The following is a 17,929-nucleotide window of genomic DNA, read 5'->3' as shown; positions in this document are numbered from 1 at the left end:
GAAATCCGTAAACTTTCTTTCGAACTCAAGAATCTGTATGGAGTTTCGAACGGAACCTTTTACTAGATATAAGTCTTAAGTAATTCGAAAATTGTAGAAAAATATCACTTATAACTTAATTTTAAAATACTGTATAAAATTCAGTTTTAAGTGACACCCTTCTTACAATTTGCGAATTACTGCAGATTCCCGAGTTCGACAGAATGGTTCCCGAGTTCGCCAAGATGCACTTGAAGAAGGTTACATCGACTGAAACGTTGTCAGAATAATATTCAAGATAAAAACAGTAGTCCGAATCATCCAAATAATATAAAATGCCAATCCTCATCTAAAAAAAATCAGAAAATCTAGTGGGCGATGCTCTTTTCTCCTCACCGCAACGTTTACCCGCAGTAGAGACGTCGCGAGCCTGTCTCTGCTTTACTGTTATTTTCATGGCAAGTGCTCGTCTGAGCTCATTCAATGCCCCTCCCGCGCCAAACTTTCACAAAAAGCTCTTGTCAAGCTACGACCGCCGCCGACAAGTTCTCCTACTCTTTATCAGTGCCCAAATCTAAAGGGAAATTCCATGAACAAAGTTTCTTTCTTAGAACTGCCCGCGCGTGGAACTCTGTTCTACTTATCTGCTTCCCAGCTGATTACAACATGGTTGTCTTCAAGTCCAATGTGAGCAAGTTCTTAAGTACTTGAATTCTGCTCAATTTATACCAAAATCTATCACTAAGCTGCTGTTATAGCGGCCACCTTACACTCATTAACCTGTATCCTTCAGTGGCCCCAAGCCTTGATAACAGTGGCCCCCGAGCCTTGATAATTGATGACAGCTCTGTAAAAAGAAAGATACACCTGTTAAGATGCATAGGTATTTTTTCTCGATATTAGAAGTAAATAATTCATGTACTAAGAGTTTGTCGAAGAGTTGACTTGGGGGGTTATTTTTCTCGCAAATATAATAAAGTAAACTGCATACGATCAGTTGTTCGATTGCTTTATGATTCAAAAGAAATAGATTAATCAGGTACTTCTATTGAAGGGAAAAAACAACACAGAGGAAACTAAGTTATATAGGATCGAGGGGGTAAGAACCATTCTCATTGGCTTATGTCAACAGATTTGTAACGTTGTCCGCGGACCAACACAGGTTGTGTGCAGTTTCAGTCGCAAAGGAGACCAAGACGTGGAATGGGAATTAACTCCGAGTAGCTTTCTGTTTTGTACAACGACATTTATTTCGTCGTCGTTACAGTCGTGACGTAACTTACGTGATCTAGATCGTTTTCCACGCCTCTCACGAGATTTCGAACGTTATCTCGTCTCTCTCGAGTTCGTTGTCTTTCTCTCTCTCTCTTTTTTTTTTTTTTTTAAATATAGTCCTTTTCCCCCTTTTTGGTGACCTCACTTCTCAAGCATTTGCATCCGTCTTCACAAGAATAGTCGAAGATTGTCAAATAAATCTTCGCGATGTTGTGACCTCTGGCCCCGTCCAAATCACAATGGTCGTGATCGTCTTCTTTCCGGGAGTTCTGTACAGGATTCTTCCGCATCTCAGGCCTCGTCTATCGGGTTGATATGATGTTTCTGCTGAAAATAATTAGCTTCTCATGCAGGCAAAAGAAGACAAATTCAGATATCTCTATTCCACGCAATTAATTCAAACGAAATTTACAAAGTGTGATATATACTTATATACAATCGTTCAGTTCGATTTCATACAAAACACTTTTGAATCTTATTCTCCGTGGTCTACGGTGACGGCGGTCGAGGAGGGCGTACTACAGCGCTTCTTTGATTAGCGTTAAATTTTCTCGAGATCCAGCTCAACTCTGAGATTTTTGGCGCGGGCATCCGCTTATATTGGGAGGTGATAGGGTGGGTATAGTCGCTTACCAGACCAATCACCAATCAGCTCGTCATTCCGGGGAACCCCCGATCTAATGCGTGTGTGCTGAGGAATCTGCGATGTTCGCAGATTTCAATTCCCACGACAGAGATGTCAGTCCCTTGACCTCTCGTCTGGTCCCAGAATCGAAATCATATTTGTAATGATTTCAAAACACCATCGAATTTGTCACTTTTCCCCAACAATAAAAAGTATATGTCTGTTTTACAAAACACAATAAATTCATAACTTAACTCTTCCTTTCAATCACCCGCCGCTGCCCGGGCACCCAATAATGCTTAACAGTTAATACCAACATCGTTGCCCGGATTACTCAGTGTTTTGGGTGTCTTAATCTTCCGCCAATGGGGAGCCATACCGCTCCCAGAGGCGGTCACGCCACAATGTCGCCATGCGTAGCTAAACGTGTCAAGTATGCACTCTGACGCGTTCGGACTCAGGTCGGGATTGCTATCTAAACCGATGCGATGCGGAACCCGAAAAAGACAATGCATCACCGAAGACCATCTTTAAGCTATCTAGAAAATGCATTTTACGATTACACATATATGATTATAGCTATAAAAATCTGAAATAACTATAATAGAATATATGATTTATGAAGTTCTATCTCATGAAATGTCAGTCATTTTTATTATTGTTTAACGCTGTTTAACAACGAAAAGATTACATATATTAAAATAAATAAACACTTATACAATCGAACTATACATACATAATACATAAAAGTAAATCAGCCGGATTCTTGATATTTGTCATTGATAACCACCATCGTACAAACTACAACTTTTATACTGAATAGACATTTCATTTTGTTGATCGTTATTCCATGTTAAGAAAATATAATGTAGTTCGAGTGGATTCTTTTGAGAAAATAGTCGATATGATCGAATTTAATTTTTAATAACCACCATTATATAAATAGTATGTAAACTCGTATTCGACCAATACATATTTACTTCCCTTTGTTTCGAAAACAAGCAAACAAAAAAAGTATTTCGGGAGGAAAAGGGTACGTAACTCTGTTTGCCTCCATTACAAACTTTCTGTTTCTTTGTTAGGAGTAGAAAAGATCGGTGCTTATATTATAGGAGTACACATGTAAAATATGACTGTTTAAAATAAATTAACAGGAAATCTTTGGTAAACTTACGTATCAAACGTAGGGAAAATCTTTGGTAAACTTACGTATCAAGCAAACGTAGGGAATTGGAGAAAATAAATTCAAATTAAAATTAGAATTAAAAAAGAGAGAAAGAAAGAAAGTAAGGAGATTGAGGATGTGAAAAAGAAGTTTCTTTTCCCCCCTATCATCCCTTTTCCTCCTCTTTTTGTCTCCCTCTCTCTCTCTCTCTCTCTCTCTCTCTCTCTCTCTCTCTCTTTCCTCTTTCTATCCATTATTCCAACTCTTGGTTTTTAATATCCATATGTAATAAAAAAAATCTGTTTCTTATAATTTGTTTTGGCTTAACTTTTCTGATGACGTGGGCTGGACAATTTGTTTATCCCGTCTATAGAAATAATCTTGTGGCGATTTAACCAAATACTCCCGAGGTTGAAATAATAAAAGCATATTTACCTCTAACAACGTATCGAGCACTTTTTCCGTTTTTTTTTTTTACCAAATAACTTGTTTAGCACTTTCAGTTGAATTAAGTCGGTCAATTTAGCTCTTTTGCATAGATCATCGTATAACGATTACTCGTAGATCACTGTCTGACTAACGTAAAGAACATTTAAAATTAAAATATTTAAATTCAACGTTATTTCACGCGGTTAATGGTAGCCGAATGGATATGGTCTTTGCTAATCGAGCCAGAGATGGCTCGTGTTGCCGAGTTCGAATCTGTCGATTGGTGTTAATCGTGACACCCTGCACTGAAGATTCCCGAAAGGATGAAACACTAGTGTCTGTAGGTATTTAATTATTATAGTAAAAAAAAAATAATTATATGTGTGTGTGTGCGTGTGTATATTTGGTTTCGATTCTAGCTGGCGGCACCCAAGTCATATATACATATTTTTAGTTTTTATCTCACTACTATATATTAGGTTCAATATAATGATCGATAGAGAATTGTCTATAATAATAAATACGTAATCTGCATGAATTAAAACATCATGTTAGTATTATATGAATATATCATTAGGGATTTTGCTTTAAAATGTGAGATTTCTCTTATGATCAAAAGTGTGGTCGAATTTATTAAGTAAAAGATTGCAATGAATTTGTCCAAACGTGTAAGATAATTTCAAAGAAGTAGATGCACTTAAAATGTCAAATCGATGTACGTAAAAAAACAAAAAAACAAAAAAAAAAAACGTAACATGCGGCCGCAGCCGAGATTGAACTCACTACACGAGTTTGTAGTGCAATTCAAATCTTGTCAGTAGCTGAATACTTGATTCTTCGCCAGGGCTATCAATGGTATTTTTTTTATCGTGACGCCATCACTAGATGGGTTGCCTACCATGGCTTAAGAGAGGCCCATCAACCCTCGAGAGAAGGATAGACCACGCCAGTTTCCCAACCTAATATTTTACCTCGCGTACAAAATTGCGCTTCGTGGCCGGAAAATTATTAGGTTGGTGCGAAAATAATGTCCCTTTTTTTATCAGATATATATACGCAAAAAACGCATTATTTTTGCACCAACTTAATAAATAAGCATCAATAGTGATTGGATAAACACTTGTTGAAATCCACTGAATCCATATAACGCATCTCTCTATTATCCCAAGCAACGCCAGGTCTATTAGAATGTCATATTGCAACGTCTAATATTTCTTGTGTATATTTCTCATCTGTGTTTATCTAATTGTTTGATTGTTTATTGAACAAAGATTATAAAAATAAATTACACTCATTAAAAAAAATATATTTAATTATCCTCCGCGTTCATTTTCAGAGTGATATTGACAAGGCTGTCCAGGCATGCAAAACTGCCTTCAAACGTGGTGCTCCTTGGCGCCGAATGGATGCCAGTCGACGTGGACAGCTGCTATACCGCCTTGCTGATCTGATGGAAAAGGAGATTGTATATATGGCAGTAAGTATTCACAAGTTTTCATCCATTACAAATGTAACAATTTGATGATTTTATTACTAGGTCGGAAATAGTTCGATGCCCCAATAAGAATGAATGGACAAAACTCGTACGTTTTAGTGATTTTGAACGGTTTTGTTTTTAATTTATAAAACCAATTAATAATTAACTCCGCTATACCCCTCCCTTGCTCTCACCTCTCTCCGTAAACTCTCTCTCTATATCACACACACACACACACACACACACACACACACACACACACAAATTAATTAAAGGGAGCAGGGCAGGAGCTACTAGAAGCAGCTTATCCTGCCTTGACAGAGTACGAAATAGACATTCGCAACTTAGTGGGGGATGACCTTTTCTCTTCCCTGCAATCTCTTTCCCACAGAAGGGACGTTCCGAGCCTGTCTTTGTTTCATCGTTATTTCCACCGCAAGTGCTCGTCTAAGCTTCAATCTCTGGTTCCCCTCTTGCCAATCTTTCTCGAAAAACACCTGTGTAGCTGAAATCACTGTCAATAACTTTCCCCACTTCCCCTAAATCAAAACGTAGATTCCATGAACAATGCTTCTTTCTTAGAACTGCACGCCTGTGAAACTCTCTTGCGTTTGCCTGCTTCCCAGCTGACTACAACTTGGTTGTCTTCAAGTCCAACATAAACAAATTCTTGATGAACCGCCACCTTAAGTAATCCAATCTACCAAATTTCCATTAATAACAGTTATTACGATATTATCTCACTGATAACTGTACACCCAATAACCTTTATCCTCGAGTGGCTTCAGGGCCTTATAAGTAGTGACTCCCTCTGTATATATATATATATATATATATATATATATATATATATATATATATATATAATATCTTTTATATTCATATATATATGTATATATATATACATATATATATATATATATATATATGTATAATATCTCTAATGTAGCGAACTCTCAACATAGTAAAAGCTCTATCCGATTAAGAGGAGCAATTCATAAATTAAATTTGAAAAGATGAGAAGCATTTAGCTTGTAAATTTCATGGCCTAAAAAGGTTCTTTACCACTTTCTTTCAACTTTCGTCCTTATTGATCCGATGATTTAAAAAAGTCTATGTAATTTTTATTCCTCATCTTTTCCTGATTTTTAAGGTATATATATTTTTCAAATGTGAAATAGCAATCTCAATGAAGTCATATTTCCGACTTCAGAGCTTATATACTGCTTGTACCAGTCAATCAAAAATAAGTAATCAAAAAATTATAATTGTGAACTGATTCTTCTCTTCGATCATTGGGATTCAACTAACTAGTGCTTGCTAACCGGTTTCCAACGACGTTCAATAGAACTAAATAGAGGTTAGGATTACGATCAAGGGAAACAATATCATGATATATATATATATGCCATTCTCAGTAGCTAATCGATTTACTCCTTCCAAGGTCGACTTTTTTTCTTTTCTTTTTTTTTTGCACCCTAGTAGCTATTTTGACACGGTAAAAACAAATCTAAAGTGTTCCCCATGTGCAAATACTTTATATACCAAGTTTCAAGTATGTAGATAAAATATTCAGAAAGGAGTTTTGTAGAGATTTTTCGCACACACAAGCTCACTTATATATATATATATATATATATATATATATATATATATATATATATATATGTGTGTGTGTGTGTGTGTGTGTGTGTGTGTGTGTGTGTGTGTTAGGATTCTTAATCCGGAAGGGGGGGGGTGATGCGTCTAGTGCGTTAGGTATAAGTTAGTGTTAAGTTCATGCTTTCATGCCTTCTCGCTTCCAGCTAACACCGTTGGCTAACCTCACAGTTAAAAGGGGGCAGCTATGCATAAGTCTTCCCTGCCAGTACATAGCATCTCCATCATCAAGACTCCTACAGTGCCTCCACGTTGACCACAAACGGTAATTGAGTGCCTTGCGGCCCCAGGCTAAACTTGTAGGAGATCTCGGAGTAGTAGGGGACTCCAGAGGTAGTGCGTTATGGCCCACCGATGTGTGGACACGCCCCGGCACACTACCAACACCTACCCCACTGTTTGTGGGTGGCCTTGGTTGGGCGAAGACTAGGGGAACCAACCCCAAAACACTACTGCGTTGTGGGCTTTATCACAGTAAAAGGCTAAAAGATGGGAACTCTGACTTCAAATCCTACTGCTGCCTTGCAGTTTTCCTTAAAAGGCTATGGAACCCCATACAGAAAGAAAAGGCGTAGTAGCGGACACGATAGGGCGACTGTTTACCTCACTGAGATTACTTTCGGCCAGAAACTGCAGCCTTCTCTGCTGCCAGTCGTCGCGGGTTCGCTCCACTGGACATGAGCATTGGAGGTTTAGATGGTGTCTATCTGATGCGCAACAGATACTGCACCTAAACTGCGCAAGCAAGTTTGGAGCCAAGGTGGAAAGTCCTGTGGTGATGGAGTGAGACTACGCCAACACCAAGGGATAGGGCACTGAGGTCACAACTAATCATCGTCAAGACTAACGGACTGCATGATGATATATATATATATATATATAATCTGAGGTTATTATTTTCCAGAAGTAAAGTAACCCATGAAATTTAACGAGGTTAATACAAGAGTACTCAATACCGAAGTAGGGCAAGTTATACTTTTTATTTGTTTTCACATAAGCAGAAATATGTTGCTACATAGTCATGAGCATGTTTCAGCCAGCTAGTTATTAGTTACTAAAGACCTCTTCAGCCGATACAGCTTATACGGAAGCAAAGTTTGCAATCTACATGCAGCAAGCTTTTTTTATCAGTTTTTGAGCGAAATTTTGACTGGCAAGAGATCAAAGTTGCAAGAGTTGACCTTTGCAGATTCTACCAAACTCTTGCAATAAATTTGTGTCTAAACACTTGGAATTTTAGATGTAGGTTACCTGGACATGAGTCAAACTTTTTAATATACATATGTATACATATGCACATAAAGTTATGATCAGTGAACAGGACCCGAGCAAAGCCGGGCTGAACTGCTAGTAAAAAATAAAACAGCAAAGATGGTAAATCAATCCAATAAAAACAGTTCCCAGTACTTTTAAGGTTCGAGAAAATATAAATTCAAATAAAAAACCAATTATTCGCAAAACTCTGTGATAATAATATTAAATATACAATAATAGTCAAATGTAGTGTTCCTGATGCTTTTTTTGTCTTTTTTTTTAATTTTTAATTTTTTTTTATTATTCCAGAGTCTTGAAACATTTAATACTGGCAAACCCTACAAGAACTCCTACCAAGAGATGCTTCGTTGTGTTGAAGTCCTGCGTTATTATGCCGGATGGGCGGACAAAAACATGGGAGAAAGCATCCCTGTCGGTAAGTGTAACCAATTACCTTTTGTGAAAGAAAAAATGAGGGATTATTTTTTAGAAAGTGCTGATAAGTTGCTGAATATTATTAAACGTGTTAAAGAATTCTGTCCCATTTTTTTTAAATCTAATTTTGCGCCAACAATTAAAATTCCATAAGGTATAATTTGGATCAATTTATTTTCAAGGACTCCATAAAATAAGCAATATGAAAAGGGACGATTTTGGATCTACACCGGTTTCTTCCGGTTGATCTGTGTACACTATAAACAAATAGGTAATAATGATCAGTTGTTTTGTTTTTCATGACAAGGTAAATTTTTAATATAGGTTCATCTTTATGTCGAGAAAAATATAAGGGAATACCAAGTATCATGACGTGCCTCCAATAATTTTCCACACTTTTATTGATAGTACACTCATGAAACTGTAGTCCCCTTCGAAATAATCTCCTCCGTTCACTTATTGTAACGTTCCAACACTCTTTGGAAGGCCTCCTGGTAGTCCTCTTCTGTGAGCGTGTCAACGACCCTCGTCACAGCCTCTTTCATCTCCTCAATTGTCTCATGACAGTCTCTAACATTTTCCTTGAGCTTGGGGAATAACTAAATTTCAGAGGAAGCAAGGTCTGGACTGTAGGGAGGGTGACGAACTGTTTCGATGCCTATCTTTGTCAAATAGTCTGGCTTTCTTTTTTATCTTCTCTGAGCACCGTTGGGACAAACTTCGCTCAAATCTTCCGCATCTTCAGTTCCTCGCGAATAATTGTGTGTACAGTTCCCACACTGACACCAAATTGTGTACTTATTGTCTCTATAAACACACGACATTCCTTATGCAAGAAATTCTTTATTTGGCCAATAAACTGTGGTGTTCTGATTTCCTTACTCCTCCTACACTCTCACCATGCCTCACAGACTCCCTGCCTTCCTTAAATCTCTTACGCCACTCAAATACTGATGCTTGATTCATGAAAGATGGTCCAAAACCAGTCTGAAGCATTCCATACGTTTCTGTGGTATTTTTTCAAGTTTAAACAGAATTCTATTGCATATCGTTCTTCTAAAATGTCATCACGTCCAGATTGCATTTTTGAAGCTCACCAGTTGTGACAATCAGACTTTAGTAAGGTGTATTCCAATTCATGCTGTAGCTGTTCATTTAAACCTGAAATCATAAAAATTGGTCAGTCATTTCATAAGGTGTATAGCAATAACATACCAAATTTTCAAGAGTCTACCACCATTATAAATGCGTGTACAAAAAAAGTCTTGAATTTGAATTGAAGGCACCTCATATTTGCAGGAATGTCTTAATAAACATACGAATCATTGTTCCTATTTGTCAAAACAGAAGATTCAGTGCTTATCTACAGTTGAGCCCACAATTTTTTTAACAAGAAAATTTTTTAAAAATCTTTATAATGTATGTACCTGTCACCGCACGAAGAGTTCACATTCCAAAAATCACGTAAATCGATCAAGTAGTTTTTTATTTTTTATTTAAGAAAAACAAATATTATGACACATTTTCTTGGGGAATTACTTGACGCCATCTTCCATTTCGAATGATACGCTGCTAGCGACAGCTCTTGACAATGTCTGGAATGTAGGATCAACAAGGGCAGATAATCGACTTTCCACCCTCTAGAAAAAATCCTTTAAAATTAATACATCTATAGGTTTTCGGGGACGCTGAAAATGGGAATAACGTTTACAATTACAGCAAACGAGTAGTTTCCAAGATATGAAGAAATGTTAGTTTAAAAAAGTGGGGGATCACTTTTCTATAATAATCTTACGTATAATGACCACCCACTTTATGGCCATCTGTTTTGGTGTGGGTGGGGGGCAACGTACAATGAACACAATTTTACGTAAAATTAGCACCCACCCGTTGACCCTCCCCGTTCTCAACAAAAAGTCTATGCTTACATTGAGGAGGGGGCGAGACAATCGACGTTGAAAAAAAATGGCAAAACCCTGAAAATGTGTTAATTTTAAAGGATTTTTGCAAGAGGGTGGAAAGTAGATTGTCTGCCCTTGTTGATCCTACATTTCCGACATTGCCAAGAGGTGTCGCTAGCAGCGTATCATTCGAAATGGAAGATGGCGTCAAGTAATTCTCCGATAAAACGCGTCATAATATTTGATTTTTTTTAGATAAAATAAATACTTGATCGATTTACGTGATTTTTAAAATATGACATCTTTGTGCGGTGACAAGTACATACATCATAGAGATTTTTAAAGATTTTTCTTTAAAAAAAAATGTTATAGGCCCCACTATAGATAAGTACCGAAGATTCTATTTTTCTGGTTGCGGACACTTGCGTACGTTTTAAATTCTGTTTATAATAGACACAGATCAATCGGAAGAAACCAGTGTAGACTCGAAGTCGTCTGTTTCAGTTTGCTAATCTTCTGATGTCACCGAAACGTAATTGATCCTATAATTTTTAATCGTGCTCATGAGTAAATGAATAATAAAAAAGTATCAGATTATAACAAAAGTTCTGTCGGTTTTTAAGGCCAAATAAAACATGAATCTTTTGTGTCCCTCCAAAATACTCCCAAAAAAGATATTCTTTATTTATTTTTGTTTGCGATACTTTTTGAATGAATTCAATTATTTATACGTAAGTGCATTTTACCTAAATGCGAGTTGGGAATAATTTTCCCTTTTACCAATTTGGTAGCCCAAAATGTGGAGCGGCATATATATTGTTTGAAATATAATAATCCACTGACACGTGTTTCGTCATCTACAACTCATCAGAGTAATAATAAATATATCATTACTTACACTTACTAAGTCTAATGTGCAGTGTTTGTATTTGTGAGGTATAGGAAGAATATAGCAAAGGAATGGAATAAAATCCTTGTATAAATCAACTATTAACATTTATTCATTATTAAAAATGAAGAAAAGAATTACTTTTTTCGTTTAAGAACGTCTTACTTGTGTAATATTCTATAATACATATGAATCCAAGATTGTCTCTTTTGAAATGTGTAAGGGGACATAACTCTACTCTCTAAATCTCATTGGGGTCAGTGAGATCACTAAAACAAAGAGTTACGTCTGTTTTAATATAATCTCTAGATTAAAATACGTTTCATCGAACACACCTCTGGAGCTGTGTGCTATTTGTGTTTGTTGATGTTATAACGAGCCGGGAGAGACTAGTGGTCGGGCGCGGGCGTGGTTCCCAGTGTATAATCTACGACTCTACTGATTAGCAGTTCGTCCCTACGTTGCTCGTAACACATGAATAAAAATAAAGTTATAAAAGGATATGTCAGCCGTGAGATTTACTGCCTTTGTGACACATTGTCTATTTCATGATCAATACTCGCAATATATCACAGTGAGGCGCACAGATGGCAAAATGACAAAACGCATGAACAGCCACAGATTTAAACATAAGAATACTTTTATTACAGTAGATGGTTCAATCTCTCCGAATTCATATACAACACTCGATGGAGCGAGATAGAAGGTGAACACACACACACACACACACACACAAAAAAAAAAAAAAAAAAAATCATCAGACATAAAAAGTCATTGAACGAATCGAAAAAAAAAAAAAAAGAAAAAAAAGAACGAATATTTAAGCACTAATGCTATTGCAAAGTCGATGATGAAGGTGGATATTTTGGTCGGGAAGTACTTAGCTGGATGACGTAATCAGCAACCTGAAAACAAAATACAACAAAAATAATACGTCCAGTCCCGAGGAATCGGGAGATAATGGTATAATCCATATACTATTCAATATTTTTTCTCTTTATTTATTTTTCCCTTTATTCTCCATATATATATATATATATATATATATATATATATATATATATATATATATATATATATATATATATATATATATGTATATGTTTATGTATATATGTGTATATATATATGTGTGTGTGTGTGTGTGTGTATATATTCAATTCAAACGAAGCGTGTTTTACAAAATTCCTTTGGATTCTTGTCGTTTGAACAATGCATCGACTTGTATTTAAGCAATCTTGTATTCCTTTGCCAGGTCCCTAGAGTGAAACAGCATATGTTTCGCAATGTTCATCTGGTTCCCAGAATTCAAAGAACTGGTGTTAGGTGATTCCTTATTACTTCATCAGGTCCTTAGATTTAAACAACATGTGTCTCACAATGTATATTTCGTTCCTCCAAAGTACATGAAAACTAAAATTGTCGTGGCACCTTTTTGGTCATCTCCACGTGAGTTGACTTGAGCGTATGATATACAGGTTGATATGCCGTAGATTATAGCTCAGTTTACGAAACGCGGTGCTTTGAGCGTCCGTCGTAATTGTCGACTAATGCATATTCTCTGAAAATCTTTTTGTCGTGCGTGGCTTTTGTTTTTCGTGCATATACTGTTTTATTTCCCCTCACCTGAATTACCCACTTTCGTTATAATCTTTTTCTTACGTTTCTACTTTTTCTCGCAAGAAATGAGGGAGGGAGAGAGATCGACAGCGTGAGATAGATGGGTGTGTGTTTCTCTGTCTGGACTGTTTCCGCTATCGCATTAGTTCGTGTGCGGATATAGAAGTGGCTATAGACTGACATACATTTTGGCCCGCCATGATTTTACATCATAGCGTGTCTTGACTTGCATTGGATTTAATCGATTTTGGATGTGAACCGATTTGACTTGAGTACTCGGTTGTTCCCTTTATCTGACTTGAGCACGTTGTTGAGGCAAATCAAATGTATGCCACAGTATCTCCAATAGAAAAGTATCATCTTGCGTGTCTTGCATATTTATTGATTTCTTGGAAACAAGTAGATCGCAACTGATACGCATGTCGAACCCAAACAGAAGACTGCATATTGACGACATAAATGACATTTCCACAGTGATGCAAGATGTATCCTTGGTTCCACTTCTCTTTGCCATTGCGATAGCCTTTTACTAAGACCTTTTGTCAGTAAGCATTTGCATATAAATAACAGTTTCTGTTATATTTCTGCCTGTATTGATCAAGGAGGTCTATCTCTAAAACCCTTGCAGGAATTTGTCATATATTTCCATTCTATGGATGTCTGACGTGAACATAGACCTCACGATATAATTTTATCATCTTTGGATAGACCATATATTACACTTAATTATTAAAATACCGGAAGCCAAGAAAAAAATGCTGTTCCATTCCGCCTCCCTTGAATTACCCACTTTCGTTATAATCTTTTCCTTCCTTTTTACTTCTAGGAGGAGGTGGAGGAGGAGGAGGAAAGAGAGAAAGAGAGAGAGATAGAGAGAAAGAGAGAGAGATGGTGAGGATTTCTCTGTCTGACTGCTTCGGCTATTGTATCAGTTCGTGTGACGTATTTCAATTCTATGGACGTCTGGTGCGAACGTAGACCTCACGATATTATTTGGACAAAACAGATACTACACTTTAATACGACGACACTGAAGGTCAATAAATTGCATTTTAGTTCGAGTTACGCGTTGGACACAATAGCTATAAAACGATACCATTTTTAAAGAAAGTTATCGAGGGTGAACATGGAATATCCTTAGCGTATTACATAAAGATTGTTTTATGAATTAAGCGGTTTTCGCTACCGTTGATTAATATAATACATTATTCGTTTTTTGTTGTTTTTTTAGATGGTGACTTTTTCTCCTACACCAGATGTGAACCCGTTGGCGTTTGTGGTCTTATAATTCCTGTAAGTTGTTTCGCTTTTAGTGTTTCATGTTTTTTGTATTATTTCTGTGGTTGTTTTTATTTTTAATAATTTTGCTTTGATGTTATATATTATACCCTTCTTCAGGGTGTTGGTGTTGGTTTATTGAGATCGCCTGACGTAACCCTACTGAGAAATGCTAACGGATCGGCACAACGGAGTAAGTTTGGACTAGAAGTGAGCAGAAAACAGTGTTGGACGAAAATAGCTTCCGGATATAATACACTTCTCGGTACTTCCGGTTTGAGTTAAAAATAGAAGTCTATAATAGAATACAAAAGAAAAAAAATCAGTTTCCAATTTTTTTGTCGGAAGAATTGGTGTTTTAAATACTTTTGTTTGTTTGTTTTTTACAAATAATAAAATAATAAAAATATTTAATTAATTTGTGAATTATAAAAATACTAGCAGGGCTACCCGGCGTTGCTCGGGACCGTATAAACAATGAAAAAACAAAAGCAGATATTGAACATATGTTTTATTCTTAGGGGAGAGGGATCTTTCATCTCAAGTTTTAGCGTTACAAACAAACATTTGTCTTTTATATATATATAGATAATGACAGGTTTTTTGGGGGTCCCCCTCGAAGATAACTGATCAGTTGACCAACTTCTAGTGGTCCGTTTGACGTGAAATTTCGATATTTGTCATCCGGATGATGGGGCTTCGATATGATACCAAATTTGTCAAGTTTGGTTTCGTCTTTCAAAAGTTTTAGCGTTACAAACAAACATACATACATACACACAGACGTTTGGCTTTTATATATATAGATTTAATGAAATTATTTAGGATTTATACGGCATTTTTAATTATAAAAAATAATTAAGTAATTTCTTTGACCATTATAATATTGGCATATCGTATCATTCAAACACGGTACTGTTTGAATATACGGTTAAGTGGCAGTTTTAGTCATTTAGAACTGCTTTAAAGCTTTACTGCTCACTCATTTTCGACCAAATTTCAAACAATTATTACAATTTATAGATCACCTTCTCATCTATATTGTGAAAAAGATTTTCAATTTTCGTTCAATAAATCAAAAGTTTTGATGAATTTACTGGTGTTCATAATCGTAAAAAAACGTAAGGAGGTGAGCAACATTTTTATGACTGGTTTCCATAGCAACCACGTCGCTCCAGCGACTACTGTTGCTATCAATTCACCGCTCTCACGAAAAAAGAAGTAACAAGTGAAACACAGAGAATGAACGAATGAAAGGGAGATAATTGGGGGATTTTATTGAAAGCAGACGAGTTCCATACATTGTTATTACTTATGTGTATGTTATGTTTATGGGGCAAAAAATAAGAGTGAAAGTAAACAAAGAACGAGTGAATTTACTGGCAGACTGGAAAAATCATAGATTACAACAGAGAAATGCGAGCATGAAAAGTAATATGGTTAAGCTTAAACATGGAAAAGTAAAGGACTAGTTGTTAAAACTGGAAAAGAAAAGGACAAGATATTCTAATAAAAAATATAATAAATTTATAACCTAAAATATTGCAGCATTAAGAATTTTGTTTTAAAATTCAATTTATTACAATTCTTAATGCTGCAATTTTTATTTTTATTTTTAACCAATTTTTATTTTTTAACTAAAACAGGAAATTACAGGAAGTATATTATATCCGGAAGCTATTTTTGCCTAATAACGCTGACTTCGAGTCAAGACTATTCGTTCTGTCGACGGATTAGTTCTCAACTATCTTTGTATACGATTAAAGTGTCCCAGCTTTTAGCCTTGCGCCACATCTTGTTCTAATGAGATGGGGGAGGGGAGAGGTAAACGCCATCTTTTATTCGATGTCCAGTGATTAAAAATTAGAATCTATCTGTTTTGAAACATGCGTTTAGAGTCGGTTCTCTGGCACATTTGCGCAAATACGTAACAGATTCCGGCAAAGGTAAGTTTAGACAAAAAGAAAACGAATGTCACATAAAAATCAAAATCTGCACAAATTAACTGAAATCCAGGCAAAATCTCACATTACAATAAAAGCATTTACTTCAATGTTCTACATTTAAATATATGTAATGAAATAATAGTTTTAAACTACATGAAATCGAAGTGAACATCCTTTTAAAGGCTTTTTATATTAACATCAACGTGAGCCAGGCTTATTTAACTCGGTGATAGAACATATTATTTTAAAATAATTTTTATTTAGTAATTCGCTAACATCAAAACATTTCTCTTCCTGAAATGTTTCTTTTTTATATTTACTGTTGTGGGGTACAAATCGCCCCTATTTGAGAACTAAGTGGAATCAACCAGTCCTATAAATACCACTGGTATCAGAGACAAGATGGAGACATTTTATATATATATATATATATATATATATATATATATATATATATATATATATATATATATATATATGTGTGTGTGTGTGTGTGTGTGTGTGTGTGTTTAACTGTATTCTACGAACACGTTCCTCTCATACTACTTTAGTGGCTCCTGTATTCTTTATGATAAGTGCATATTATATTTTATACACTTTACGTTACTTGTGGTTTCTTTCATTTGTGACCCCTAGCACGGGTCTACAACAACTACATTACTGGACTATTTGCTCACTCTGGTGAGAAAAGTGTAAAATTTCGAAATTGCTGCTATTCAATCCGAAATGATCCATCGGGTTATTGAAAACTTTCGTGAACGTCTAAAATCGTGTGTTAGCAATGAGTGGAAATATTTGGCTAATTTAATATTTAAGACTTTGTGAAATAATAATAACATTCTAAGTTCATTTAAAAAAATAAAAATATATGTTCTTTATTTAATTAATTAATTTATTTATTTTGACCAGCAAATGTGAAAGATCATTTTGGGACACACATTTGTGTGTGTGTATATATATATATATATATATATATATATATATATATATATATATATATATATATATATATATATATATATATATATATATACACACAATATATATGTATATATGTATATTACAGCCCCTTTAGTGCAGTTGGACTAGCACACGTAGCCAGTCAAAATTGAACCTTCAATTATCTTGTTTGTAGTCGACTACGGGGCGCGCATAATAGCATCTGCTCCCTAGTTGATTATCAATTAGAATTTTGGTAAGTGACGTCTCAATATTTTATATTTATATGAACATTGAGAACGTGAAGAGAATCATGCATATGTTTCCAAAGAACTTTGCATTGTCGTTAATAATATTTGACGCTATCGCTTCCCAGAGTGGAAGTGGACCTATACAGTCATGTCTCAATACATTTTACTTCTATAATTAAAAACAGTCTTTTTACTTCTATATTTTCATTAATATCATTATCATTATTATATGAAAGTATTATCATTCTTTATTATTTTGTATACAGGGAAGATTTTTAGTTATACAAAAAGGATATTTCAAAAGATATGTCACAGTTTATGAATTTTCGAATGGAATTAAAGTAGAGTCACGAGCATGTCAAGAGTAATATGTGTCGCATTTTTTGTTTTAAATAGGATACCTAGTAAATAATAATAATAATAAAAATCTTTATTTCTTTGTCTATTTTTTCCAGTGGGATTATCCCATGTTGATGATGGTTTGGAAGGTGGCTCCTGCCCTTGCCTGTGGCAATTGCTTGATTGTTAAACCTGCCGACCAGACACCTCTCACAGCTCTTTACTTCGCTTCATTTATTAAAGAGGTTTGTACTGACTCCTTTCTCTTTCTCACAGAAGAGACGTTGCGAGACTGTCTCTACTCTATCTTTATTTTCATGGCAAGTGTTCGACTGAGCTTCAATCTATGATCCCCTCACTCTCCAATATTTCACTAAAAACACTCACCTAGCCAAAATCGCTATCAATACTTTCCACCACTTTCCCTCGGTATCTAAACCTAAACTAACGTAAATAGTTTCTTTCCTA

At 35.5% G+C, this 17,929-nt stretch overlaps 1 protein-coding gene across 1 annotated transcript in view; it reads left to right on the top strand.

Annotated features, from left to right (window-relative positions):
- The window catches only part of LOC145268195 (omega-crystallin-like), a 54,618-nt gene that overhangs the window by 12,462 nt on the left and 24,227 nt on the right, over positions 1-17,929 (top strand). Inside the window, exons 3-6 of the mRNA XM_080123444.1 lie at positions 4,810-4,950; positions 8,173-8,299; positions 13,940-14,001; positions 17,578-17,706. Coding sequence (XP_079979570.1) covers positions 4,810-4,950; positions 8,173-8,299; positions 13,940-14,001; positions 17,578-17,706 — 459 coding nt within the window. The remainder of the gene's footprint in view (positions 1-4,809; positions 4,951-8,172; positions 8,300-13,939; positions 14,002-17,577; positions 17,707-17,929) is intronic.

Source organism: Euprymna scolopes, chromosome 4 (assembly GCF_053919585.1).
Source record: "Euprymna scolopes isolate OS-2025 chromosome 4, ASM5391958v1, whole genome shotgun sequence".
Taxonomy (NCBI): Eukaryota; Metazoa; Mollusca; class Cephalopoda; order Sepiida; family Sepiolidae; genus Euprymna; species Euprymna scolopes.
This window is presented reverse-complemented; position numbering and strand designations above follow the sequence as displayed.